A 13,857-nucleotide genomic window follows, 5' to 3' on the forward strand; every position below is an offset into this window, starting at 1 on the left:
GAGCTGGTGTTGCTCTGAAGAAACCCAGACTAGGTCCAAATTAGGAACACTATTGTACTGAGGAAACAGTAGTACATTAAATGTCTTGATCTAATATGAAATGTTTTTACTAAACCTGTGACCATTCTTATGACATGGCATTTAAAGTACCTTGCTCTTTTTATTTGCTCACAAATCGACAAGTCTTCTGTTTTAGGTTTTACAATAGGTGCTAGAGAAACAAAGAGGAATAAGGAACGCTCTGTTGCCCTCACAGAAAGCCTAGCACAGGAAACGACACGTGGGTGAAACATGTCCAACAAGGTCAACTGAACTAATGAATGCCTCTCTGATTTGTATTGCAATCTTTTGCCCGTGGACTACAAGTTGAGGATATCTCAGAGTTGAGCCGCCCGGCCTGCCTCACAAAGATGGAAGATGGGGGACCAGAGACACAGCTCAGTGATGTAACACTTGCACCTTACAAAGAAAAGAAGAGCCAAACACCAAGTAGACAATATAGCCGTGCCCACCGATTTGCCTGTGGTCAAGTCCGATGATATCTGTTCCGCAGCGCTGAGGAGTAGGGGAACAAAGATGCCTGCAACCCCATCCCCAGGAAGGTTTTGCTGCATGGTCCCCCTGATGTCTGTCACACACCAGGGCCCCGCGCCCCACTATCAATTTGTAATCAGTGTAAGTATTAACGGGTTCCAGAATTAGGTTCCATGCCCATTTAGAGAGGTGGGTTCTACAAAAAGAGTCCCACTTAGCCATCATTAAGGTAAACTAAAATCCAATCCAGCTGGGCTTGTTATCAATAATCCAAGCGTGAGATTTCTTGTTCCTGGTCCCGCTTTCACCAAGTTTAGCTCTCTATAATAACGAGCCAGAAATGAACATGGCAAATATGACATGGAGTTCACTCGAAAGCACAGCAGCAGCTGTCACCCTTCCTATTTAAAAACACTGCATGTGGACTGCTACATGGATACTTCCAAAACATCGCTGGCTTCCAGTCCAAGATATCTGTGATTCTGGCTAGCCCTCGAGCCCATAAAGGGAGAGAAGGATCTTAGAGAAGCGAAAATCTGTGAAGAAGATAACTAATCTGTGAGTTAAAAAATTCCTTACCAGATAGTTCAGGACAAGGCTAATATGAGCCTGACAAGACTCAAGCTTCTTCTCCCTTCTCATCCAAACCTGTTACAGATGGATGGACGGATAAAGTTAATAGACGCCTACGGATCTAATGCCCACACCACACCCACCCTTTGGTTCCCCTGGCATTTCCCCCATCATATCTACTAGGAACTTGGAAAAGAAGATGAAGTAGCTTAAGTGTTCTGAATACCATCCTGAAGATCAGAAACATGAAGTGAGGGCAGAGCTAAGACAGGACTGTTTTAGAGACAGGTTTTGGAAATCTGTGGTTGAGCTTATGTGAGAGCAATTGATTTCGAGGAAAGCCACAAGTCTGCCACACAGTTCACTTTAGTGGGACAGTACTTAAAGCCAAAGGTCATGGCTCAGAAAGACCAGTACCTACCAACACTAAAGAGAGTAATTGGGAAACAGCCTTACCGCAATTTTCTTCAGGAGTACCCGGAGCAAACGAAGGGCCTCAACCCGCCGCTGAGCCAGCAAGTACTTCCTCTCCTCCCACTCCTCCGAAGAGTCCAGCTCCTGGTAAGTCTCAGCCTTGGCTTTCACCTTTTCCTTCCTTTGCCGGTGTCTGTCTCTTTCCTTCAGAGATCGCCTCCTGTCCCTGACCTTCCTTCTCTTCTCTTGGGCTTTCCTTACTTCATCTTTTCTTTTTCTGGATGACAATTAAGATTCATCATTTGAACAATAATTATTAGCCACTGGGTCTCACTTCCATCCCCCTACCCAGAAGAACTAATCATTAAGACTTCCAGAAACCTATCACTGGTAACCTCAGAACCAAGAATTGACAGTTCATGGTAAAATGATAACAGCCAGAGGCTGGGGAGATAGCTCAATCAGTAATGTGATTGCCTTTATATACAAGAACCTGAGTTAGCACAGCGGGTACTCCTTTAATCCCAGAGCTGGGGAGGTCCAGACAAGTAGATCCCTTGGATGCAATGACCAGATAGTCTAACATATTTGGCAAGTTACAGGTCAGCAAAAATCCTTTCTCAAAGAAACAGGTGGAAAACATCAGAGGAATGACACCTGAGGTCTTCTGGCCCACACACACATGCATGCACATGTTGTTTGCATGCTTCTGTACAAGCACATATATACAAAAGAAATAAAACACACTTGCCCCCTAAAATCCACAAAACATCAAGGGAAAAATGCAATATTTTTGGCAAAATACAAATGTGTAAAAGATACCTTTTGAATAGGGAAGGAAGGAAGTGGGGAGGGAGACAGGCAGAGAGGGAGGGAAGGAGGGAGGAAGGAAGGAAAGGAAAGGAAAAAGAGCTTTGGCACTTTTATGTAATGCCAGGAAGGATAGATAACAGGCCAAAAAAATGAACAGCAGGTTCTATTCTGAAGGCAGAAAAGGGGGATATGGTCTAAAACCACAAAACTAGGACAGCAGAAAAGCTCAGAAAAACAGTGTATGAAACCAATTCACCCAGTTCTCTGGCATGGGAGGGAGCCTGGAGTCTCAAATACAGTAAGCCCTGATAAAACAGGCGAGGGAGAATTGTCTGTATTCTGTCATTCATGTTTTAAATAAACGCTGATTGGCCAGGCAGGAGGTATAGGCGGAAAACCAGACAGGAAGTGGAAATGATGCAAGGAGAGCAGGAGAATTCTGGGGAGGAGGAAGTTGATTCCTCCCACTCCTGCCCAGACCACCAAAGCAGCAGGATGTAAGCTGCCCCACTGAAAAAGGTACTGAGCCACATGGCTAAAATAGATCAGAAAAATGGGTTAATCAAGATGTGAAAGTTAGCTAATAAGTGACTTAATGGGCCAATCAGCTTTATAACTTATAGAGATCTCTTGTGTGATTTTTCTCTGGGCCTAAACAGCTGGGGGAACAGGGCAGGACGAAAACCCCCAATAAACAGGCCCACTCATGTTACAAACAGGCATGGTAGTCACAGCCACAAGAGAAGGCAACAGCTCTCACGAGCCTTGAGTCCAGGTGGAGGATTGAGTGTAACCTTGGAAGGCTATAGCCAGGTGTCATCGTGCGCAGAGGCCTACCATTTGCGATTAACATGCCATGCTGAGAAGTTCACGCAGGACAAGGCTCAGACTGGGAAGAACATAGTCGTGGGTGGGCCCTCCCTTTGTGACAATACAAAAAGGGAAAACCCCTAAAGTGAATGTAGATCCAATTAACAACTGGCCTTGACAGGTTTGGATTCAACCCCTGCTTGTAGAGTATGATGATAGGAGACTTCAACTTTGATATAAGAGCACCCAGAAGGAAGCTACTCCAGTAGGTCACCATTATCTACTCATTCATTTAGTGTGTATGGATGTTTTGGCGGCATGTATGTGTGTGCCTGGTGCCCTTGAAGGCCAGAAGAGGGTGTCGTCTTCCCTGGGACTGGAGTTACAGACAGTTAGGAGCTAACGCATGGGTCCTGGGAATTAAACCCAGAACATCTGGAACAGCAGCCAGTGCTTTAAACCACTGAGCCATCTCTCCAGTCTCCTCATTTTAAAGTTAACTTTTTGCCATTTTTACTCTAAGATTTTACATATATATTTCTTCTCACAGAAAAGAGAGCCGATAGAAGAAAAGCTTTTCCAGGCATGCATCCAAAGGAGTTATCATACAGAATATATAAAGAACTTTAAAAATTAACCATCAAAAATCAAATTATCCAGTTCATACGTGAACAAATGAATGAACAGACAATTCCCAAAAAGAGGATAAATGGAAAACAGATATATGAAACAACATCTAATAGCCATCATCATGAAAATCAAAACCACACTAAGAAGGGGATAAAGAGATGGCTCAGCAGATAAGAGCACTGGCTGCTCTAACAACGGATCCAGGTTCAGTTCCCCACACCCACATGGCAGCTCACAAGGGTCTGTAACTGGAGCTCAAAAGGTCCTTACGTCCTTTTTGGCCTCCACAGATACTACGCACACACATAGGATATATACATACATGTAGTCAAACACACACATAAAAAATTTCAAATGCATCTTAAAACTACACTAAGATGCTATTTCATCTCTGTCAGAATGGGTGCTATACAGAAAACAAATCACAGATGCTAGAGAGGATATAGGGGCTAAAGGAACCCTAAAATTAAAGTGAGACTCTCGTGAAACTGTGGGAGGAAATCAAGATCAATTACCTGCATCAGGATTTAGCCAAAGAACAAAGGATTATTTATCTAAAGGGGATCTGTGGCCTGGAATGTGAGAAAGAATAAGTATCTTGAAGCGACTGAAGCTCTGGTCAAATTTCCTGGATGTGACAATCAAAAATGTGAGAGACATGTACAATGGTGTCCTTGATATTTTTAAAAATGATATGATTGACATAGAACAGAAGGGGCCAGAAGGTTAAGAGATGGGTTATCAGAGCCCTATAAAGTTGGTATCTCTCTTTCCTTAGCAGAGTTTGGCAATGGTCTAGCTAGGCAAATATTCAGCGAGTCTTGAGCTCTAAGATGGGTAACTAATGTTAAGATTGAAGAAAGAAAACGGAAGTGCCTCAAATTCACAGTGAGAATTCTGCTCAATGAGAAACATGGTTCCAACAAATTCATTAGCCTGGGTTACTTTGATTCTTGATCATTTTAGAGAAAGAAGCTTTCCAAGAACTATGTTTTTTTTTTTATTTTAAATTGGTAGGTTAGATAATATTGGTAAAGTAATAAAATTTCTAACTCAATAGGTTTAGGATTGTCACTACAAACTTTCAGATCCTGACTATAGCCCACAAGCCTGGGTTCAAACCCCAACGCTGAAGTTCCTCATTCTCTCTTAAAATCTCTTTCCCCCAACTTCTTAACCTCGCTAGTCTCCCTCATTACTTGTTCTTGCTTCCGGGCACGCCTTTCCGGTTTCTTGTTTTCATCTACTCTACCATCTGCACTTTCTAAGACTGTCTGTGATGGAGTCTTCCACTTGGGCCAAAGTCTGCCCTCACCTCCGTGCTATCTAACGAATCTGTTCGCCCAAATGAATTAATCCAAAATTCTAAAGGAAAAACCTCTTCATTGTTAAAAATCAGTCTACTTACCTTTCAGCTACTTCCTCTTCTCTCTTCTTTTCTTTTTTCCTCTCTTCCTCAAGCTCTTGCAATTTTAGCCTTTCCTGATTTCTCCTCTGGATAGCTCCTTCACTGAAATGCTGGGTTGTATCAAACATAACCTGCTCCAAAAACAGATGAAAGATTTCTTAGAAAGTCTTGCCACTGGACTGGATGGATCCAAGATGAGGGAGAGGAAGCTAAGATGGCACACAGCAATTCAAAACCAAAGAATTCAATATGCCCTTTGAAGCCCAGCCATGCTGTACTACTGCTCATGGGCCAAGAGCTAAAGAGTAGTGCTTGGAGGCACTAGGATGTCCTTTGGCAAACCTTTGAAAGAGTATATCAAATTACCATCATAACTTTATTCAATTAGACTTAACTGTATAGCAATATTTTTGGTTATTTTTTAATTTAATGTCTGACAATGTCATACACAGTTGTACTGCATTGTGATCATTGTCACCTCCTTGCCCTCTCTTATTACCATCCTACTTCAACAAATACCACCTCCTTCCCAACTAGTCCCCTCCTACTTTCATGTCTTAAATTTTTTATGTAGCAACTTCCTTCACATATGACCACGGGCAGCATCAGAGGGCAGTCTAGGGACAGGTCAGAAATATATTACCTCTAGTAAACCCAAAACATCAACTGGATCGATTTGCTGTGGTTGTTTTTAAGTTAGCAGAGATAAAAGTAATGAGTATGGCAAGGAATGGGATAAGCAGGAAAGAGACAAAAAAACTAACCTAATGCGATCAGATTATCAAACTGTATTTCATATCTTGAAATATAATAAGTGGGATAAATAGATATGCTTATAGACTAGCACAGAAGCAGATGCTGTGTTAGCTCATCAAGATATAGGAGGTCTCCAGTTTGATGTCCACCACGAATAATAAAAAAAATAAAGAGGAGAGCTAGTCATTGAAACATACACAAGGGGACTGGAGATGTAGCCCAGTGATAGAGTACTTGCTTGGCATTAGCAAAATCCTGGATTGTATGCCCAGTATTGCAAAAAATAAATAAGTAAGTATACATGAAAACAATATATTCACAGCCATGGTTTCTTTTAACACAAGTGACAGCACATGCACACACACACAGATGTACAAACAGGCACTAGAAACTGAAAGTGCAAATTCATGCCAAAAACTGGTTTAGAGGAGAAGAATTTAGCTGCGTCTTTTCCATTGCTGGGTTACAACTTCAGGGTGATAATCGATGGCCTCCTAGAGAGAGCTATTCGGGTCAGCGTGTGCTCACGCCTGTGCTGCTGGTGCAATCCGGCTAGGATACAACCAACCTGGAAATGCAGAGTTCTTGTTTGAGTGCCCCAGCTGGTCCAGGGACTGAGGTTAGTGGTTCCATGGGATGTATGGATCAGGCCACAGTCCTTGCTCCCAGCGGATGGTTCACAATAAACCTGCTGGAAACCTGCTGAGTGCCTAAAAGATGCTTCTGCCTAGGCCAAGTGCGGCAAGGCTTCTGCTGCAGCTCCGAGCAGCTGGATGTTGCCACAGCTAATTTTTCCGGAACCAAAATTTTTCCAGTTTATCTGGTCCACTGACACTTATTATTGTTTCTCTGATGTTGGAAGTGGAAATGCCCATAAGATGGTGGTGAATACAAGACTTGCGCAACCCATAGCGCAAGAATGTGACAAAGTCCATAGAACCACATATCGGGCATCCCTTCAAAGAGGACTTTTAGGAGGAAATCCTTAATGTGGCCTCAACTGTTGCCTACCTCAGCCCAGAAAAGAACTTTGAGATTGAAGAAACAAGTATATATGACTAGGTTTACCAGAATATTTACAATTCAAAGATGAACATTTCTTCCAGGTTTCTAAAAATAAAATCATGAATGGCCGTGGATGAAAAGTGACCTTATTTCTTCATGCACTGCTTCCTAGTATTTTACTGTTGATAAACTATGTAGTCTCATCTTGATAGTATTTTAAAAGGCAAACATTTTTCTATAGCTGTGAATTAAACAATATGATGTAGTTACTCCACTATGCTTCAGTTGCTCGGTCTAACGCATCCTACTACAGTACTAAAATCTCATTTCAAATTAAGATGCTTTTAATGCAGTAAGTTGATCAAAATGAATCACTAGAAATAAGTAAGTGCATTATAATGAAAAGAAGATGATGTTTACAAAAAGCGAGTCAATGATTTGAGACAAGAACCAAAATTCTGATGGTGAAATCCCAGCATGGATGTACTTGTATAGCATATGCTGCGAAACAGAAGGAGCTTGGAAATTAACAGGCACTTGATAATTCACTCTAAGCCTAAGAAGGAAAACCAAGACTGGAAGTTTTGCTATCTTATGCATTGGTACATAACTACGGGCAAGAGGACTTTTGTGGATTTTGTTTGAGTGATTTCCCTTGTGAGGGTAGTTCACTGTACTGTCTCCATGTCTGTGTGGTGCATCCTCTATTCCAAGTGGCCTAGATTCCCTGCCCATCAGAGGGTTTTGTTTGTTTGTTAAAGACAGGTGTTTTTCTGTTCTGCAGATCTTGTTTTGTGTTTTGTAATACATCTTTCTTCTTTTCAAAACAGTAGATATTCTTTTCCTTCAATGCTGTTCTCTTTGGTTCTTTCTAGTTTGAAAAGATTGTCAGTTTTTCCCATTAGGAATAGCCTGCAATTGTACATTTAAGAGAATACATCTATACTGTTCTGTTCTATCACAGTATGAATCGTGATTAAGTGTGGGCCTGCACTGCACTCACGTGGGTCTGTAGGATTTAAATGAACACACAGGCCAGGTGTGGTGACGCGTGCCTGAAAACTCCACATTCAGGAGACTGTAGCAGGAGGGCTGCAAGCTTGAAGCTAGACTTGACCTGCACCAGTGTTGGTTTCAGGCCTGCTCGTCCCAAAACAAATTAAATAAATGCACAAGTGAAAACAGCCATCCATTTATATGTGCCAGTTTATTAATGCAAATTAGTTCTTTCTCTCCCTGAAATATTAATAACCAATTAAACCCTGAAACAATTAGAAAGTTGTTTATTTTAATATGATTATATGTTCCAGCATCCCTAAACTATCCTAGTTGTATATTCCCAATATAATTTAATACTAGACTAAAGAGTTTTCTGTAGCTTGAGATATAAAGTTGAGATATAAAATACCTTGTGTACTATTACATTTATCCCATTGGGTTCTTTGGCTATACAAATAGGCAGAAATCTTGGGATATTTAGGAGTCACATCAGATAGTTCCCTATATTCTAGTTCATTTCAGCAACAGATTTTTATGGTGTAGAGGCAGAATGGAAGTGTAGAGAGTGAAGTATATAGAAGGTAATTTTAAAGATACCACATTATAAATCATTTCTAATATACACAAATAGAATATAATTATTGATGAAAGTAAGCATTTATAAAATCTATAGAAGAACATTACAACTCAGAGAATAAGAATGAAGTCATGGAGAAATCTTGGTGCATTTATATACATAATATATACATAAACACAATATAAACTTGGACTATGTATATATATGTACATGTTTGGTTTTGTATTTTAAATACATTTGGTCTATGTATTTTAAATATAAAAGAAGTGGAAAAAGCAGTGAACTACATTATCATAAGTTCACACACCAAAAAGTTTAGCAATCTGCCCAAATTCCTCCATGGAACCTAGGGCTTTGTGAATGCTAGGTGGGCATCCAGCAGCCCACTTCCATCCCCAGCACCAGCTAGTGTTTTCTTGGAGACTTGAGTCTCACAGACTTCAAGCTGCTTTTGAATTCTTGATCCTCTATTTCCATATCATAAGTGCTAAGATAAAAGTCACATGCTTCCATATCTAGCTGAGAGTAAAGTGTTTCATGCTATAAATCCCTTATCTAAAAGAAGGCTCAGTTATTAGTGGCTTTGTGTGACAAATTTAAAAGTCAACCCAAAATGGATTAAGCAGCTGTATGTTTGTTCCTAACTATGTTGTCATTTAGTGTGTGACACTTTTGTTATTTTATGTGCATGAGTATTTTGCTTGCATCTATTTCTGTGCACCACCTATATTCCTGGTAATCATAGAGGCCAGAAGAAAACTTCAGATCCCCTGGAACTCTATTACAGATGCTTGTGAACCACCATGTGAGTCCTAGGGACCAAACCTGGGTCCTGGATCCTCTGCAAGAGCATCCAGTGCTTTTAATTATGGGGAGGCATTTCTCCAGCTCCAGCTTTTATATTTTGGCGCCTTATATTTTGCTAAATAGCCATTGCTTTCTAAAAAAATATAGTATATTATTTAGGTGTTAGCTAATTGTGCATATTTTTAAAGTTTTTAATATTGTGCTTATATATTATAAAAAATATAGTAGTTCCATTTTGATAGGTCAAAATGTTTCCAGATCTTGAAATAAATCTTGATGAATGCAAATAAAATAGGAAGATGACCAAAGCAATTCCAGACATCAATGAAGTGACATGCCTAGACAGACAGGCTGGTTTTGAAAGCAAAGCACACAGACCTTCAGAAGTTTGATTCAAGGGAACGAGGGAGAGAACTGCTCTCCTTGCGCTTTCAGACTTCAGGACTCCCTCTCACAGCAACTGGTCAAGTACAATACTCATATGAAACAGTTCCGTGGGGGGCACAACCAATCCTTTACTGCCCTCCCAAAGCTTGGGCAGAGCTCAGGCTCAGGATCACTTCAACAATGGAAACTGAAGTCTGGATCCTTCTTACCTTAATGTTGCATGCCAGAGCCTTGCCGTCGTCTCCTTTAAGCATGAGCTTCATGCCTCGAAGGGATTCCATGGCTTTTATAAAGTCAGTTGACTCCTGGTACTGGATAAAGGCCTCAAATGTTTGCAAGCCAAAGTTAAAACCCCCAAAGCTCCCACCTGTCATGACTTCTCTGTAGGGGTCAAGCATGGGGATATCCACATTCTTGATCTTCCCAAAGCTCTCAAAGACTATGCGAAGGATCTCTTCACAGGGCTTCTCTCCGCTGGAACCCTTAGGTGCGAACCACTTACAGGGCAAGCCTTCAAAATAGATGGAATCTGGACCCTTAGCGTGGTCTTGTTCTTCAGCTCCCGCAATCACCGAGGCCTCTTTCTCTTTGGGGAAGTGTTCCCACTCTCCCTGGGCATCTGTAGCCACTACTTTTAAGTCCGTTTTCAAACCATTTAGCTTGATGATCTTCCCATGTAACTTGGCTTTCAGGATCTGAACCAAACTTCGGGTTTCAGCCTCACCCTCAAATCGGATGAAGTCTTTTGTACTCTTGGAGAGTCGCACTGTGGTGAACTGGTCGGGGCAAATCAAACTTTTCAGTTGGTCAAGAACTTCCCAGTTAGAGAAGGGCCTCACGGATTCTATACATTCTGGGAGCAATACGTTGATCATTAATTTTGCTATAGGCTTGAGGTAGAGGTGCTGAGCAGCACAGAGCTCTGTTGCCTCAGAGTTATCATAAACCACTGTGACTGTCATGGTGTCCTCACACCACCTTAGAGGACAAAAGAGAAAAATTTAATAGAGATGGAGCGAAACAGATGTGGACTGTGAAATAGTGTTAGTATTCCTAGACTTAAGAGACAACTGAGAGAGGGAAATAGACTATGAGTAGAATTGAAATAGTATCTTATAGCTCTTGAATCGAATAAGTAGGGCTAGAGGATGGAAGGTTAACCAAAACAGGCAATAGCACGCCTATAGGGCAGCAACAAACAAGCTGAATTCGAGATGTAAAACGTGATGCCAATCCAAGTATGGTGGCCCACAACTGCAACCCCCAGTACTCGGGAAACAGAGGCACCACCTTAACCTAAATCATTCCAGATCAGCCTGAACTGCAGAATGAGACCCTGTCTTAGCTACCCCCTTTCCCCAACAACAACAACAACAAAAACCAAGATGTGTTTACATTAGCATCAAATCCTGGAAATTCTTAGGTAGCAATCTAACAAAAATATGCATAAGATCTTACAAAAGAAACTACAAAACTCAGATGAAAAATATCCAAGAACTAAGAATGTGCAGTAAGACAGTAAGAAGGCTCAATATGCCAGTTCTTTCCAACTAGATCTGTAGGGTGGTGGTGGCGCACACTGTGAGAGGCAGAGGCAGGAGGATAACTGTGAGTTCAAGGTCAACCTGGTCTACAGAGTTAGTTCCACAGCAGGCTCCAAAGCTACAGAGAAACCTTGTCTCAGAAAAGCAAACAACAGCAACAACAACGAAAGAACATGGGTGTCCAACTAGATCTGTATATTAAACATAATCCCAACAGAAATCTCAACAAGTTATTTTCTGGATTAAATATAAATTCTAAGGCCAGCACATGGTAGTGTGTTGTGCCTTTAATCCTAGCACTTAGAGGCAAAAGCAGACAGATCTCTGTGAGTTCAATGACAGCCTGGCTCACACAAAGGGTTCTAGGCCAGCTAGAGCTGCATAATGAGACCCTACTTCAAAAATTTCAATAAATTTCTAAAGTTTATATGGAAATACAGAACCTAAAATAACTAACTCAGTATTGAAGGATAGTAGGGCAATGTCCAAGGGCCACCGACTTCAAAAGTTATATAATACCACAGCCATTAGGATAAAATGGCACTCAAAGGAAAGATAAATATATTTAGGGAACAGGACAGAAAACTCAGAAATAAATTGACAATGTCTATGGATGCATGAAGAAATAATCTTTCAATGAATAGTGCTGGAACAATAGACATTCAAACACTGTAAGTATGTGCCAAACTGGCCTGGAAAGAGGGTTCAGATGTTAAGAGTACACACTGCTCTTGCAGAGGACCCAGGTTTTGTTTCCAGCACCCAGTTCAGTTGGCTAAAAATAGCCTGTAACTCCAACGCCAGGGGATATGACTCCACAGGCAACTGGACTCCTGTATACGTATCCCCCCCCATACATACACACACACACACACACACACACACACACACACACACACACACACACACACAAACAATTTAAATGGACCAGCCGAACAGGTTTGGGGATGTAGCTGAGAGATAAAGCATTTTCCTACCATATTTATGGCCCTAAATTTGATCTCAACACCAAAAGAAAAATAGACAAAATACCTTAACAGACATCTCTCCCAAAATTATACTGATGACAAAAAGAATTTTAAATAGTTACTATCATAGATTAATTTCAAAGTCTAGGTTATATTCTTCTAGATAGCATTAAAGGAAATTAATTCCTAAATTCTTTTAATAGAGATCATTTTTGTGGTGCTTGGGAATCAAGCCAATTTCTTACATATGCTAGACTAGTACTCTACCACTGAACTATATCCCAGCCCCTGACTTTGATATTCAGAAATCATTAACATGATTTAATCAAATCCAGAATGCTTTGGGAAAAAAATGAATGACTATGAAGAACAACCTAATTTTCCCAAGAAGACCTACTGACAATGAATATTTTAAATTTTATTTTATTACTTTATTTGCATGGGTGTTTGCCTGCATGTATGTCTAGTACCCATGGACCCCAGGAGAGAATCAGATCCCCCAGAACTGTGGTTATAAACAGTTGTGAGCCATCGTGTAGGTCCTGGGAATCAAATCTGGGTCCTCTGAAAGAGCAGCCAATCCTCTTAATTGGAATCATTTCTCCAGCTCTGCCAATCACTTTTTTATTTAAAATTTTTAAAATTTTACATGTTAGCCCCAGTTCCCCCTCGCCCCCTTCTACCATTCCCCATCTTCCCCTATCCCATCCCCCATCCACTCCTCAGAGGAGGTGAGGCCACCCAGGGAGTCAATAAAGTCTGGTATACCAAGTTGAGGCAGGACCAAGCCTTTCCCCTCTGTATTAAGGCTAAGCAAGGTATCCTACCATAGGGAATAGGCTCCAAAAAGTCACTTAATGCACCCAGGGTATGTCCACTGTCAGGGACCTCTCAACAGATCAAGTCATATAACTGCCACCCACATTCAGAGGGCTTAGTTTGGTTCCATGCAGGATCCCCAGCTGTCAGCCCAGAGTCCATGAGCTCCCACTGGCGATCACTTTTTATATGGCCTCTAAAAATCTCAGTTAAAACAATTAAGCAAGAGAAAGAGATAAATATCCAGTAGGAAAGGAGGAAGTCAAATCTCCCATTTGCAGATAACATTACTTTACATATACAAATGCCTAAAGATTCTATCAGACTCAACCAAAAATATGTTAGAACTGATAGACAAGTTACAGAATACAAAATCATATACAAAAGTTAGTACTGGGGGCTGGAGAGATGGCTCAGCAATTCAGCACACTGGCTGCTCTTATAGAGGACCAGGAGTTTGGTTTTTAGCACTCAACACGGCAGCTCACAACCATCTGCGACTCCAGAAACGGGTTCTTGCGCACCTTTCTGGTCTCCACAAACACCAGGCACGCACATGGTGCACAGACCAATGTGCATGCAAAACATTTGTGCACATAAAATAAAAATAAATAAACCTTTTTGCTTTATAATTTTTGAGATAAGGGCTCACCATGTAGGTCAGACTGGCCTAGAACTCATGCAGACCAGACTGGCCTTGAATTCCTTGAACTCACAGAAATCCACCTGCCCCTGCCTCCTGAGTTCTGGGATTGAAGATGTGTAACAATACGTCTAGCTTACATTTCCATACAACGATGAACTAACTGAAAA

At 41.1% G+C, this 13,857-nt stretch overlaps 1 protein-coding gene across 7 annotated transcripts in view; it reads right to left on the bottom strand.

The window, feature by feature from the left end:
* Positions 1-13,857, bottom strand: part of LOC125410709 (A-kinase anchor protein 17B-like) — a 49,023-nt gene that overhangs the window by 17,778 nt on the left and 17,388 nt on the right. For 4 of the 7 annotated variants that reach the window (XR_015736902.1, XM_048450398.3, XM_048450399.3 and 1 more), the window contains 4 exons: positions 9,923-10,691; positions 5,183-5,313; positions 1,564-1,798; positions 1,114-1,182 (listed from right to left, as the gene is read on the bottom strand). Coding sequence is in view for 6 of the 7 variants with exons in the window: in XM_048450398.3 (XP_048306355.3) it covers positions 1,114-1,182; positions 1,564-1,798; positions 5,183-5,313; positions 9,923-10,675 (1,188 nt within the window). In the remaining variant the exon portion in view is untranslated. The remainder of the gene's footprint in view (positions 1-1,113; positions 1,183-1,563; positions 1,799-5,182; positions 5,314-9,922; positions 10,692-13,857) is intronic. The other 3 variants (XM_085684950.2, XM_085684949.2, XM_048450402.3) reach the window with 2 other exon arrangements.

Source organism: Myodes glareolus, chromosome X (assembly GCF_982192425.1).
Source record: "Myodes glareolus chromosome X, mMyoGla1.1, whole genome shotgun sequence".
Classification (NCBI taxonomy): domain Eukaryota; kingdom Metazoa; phylum Chordata; class Mammalia; order Rodentia; family Cricetidae; genus Myodes; species Myodes glareolus.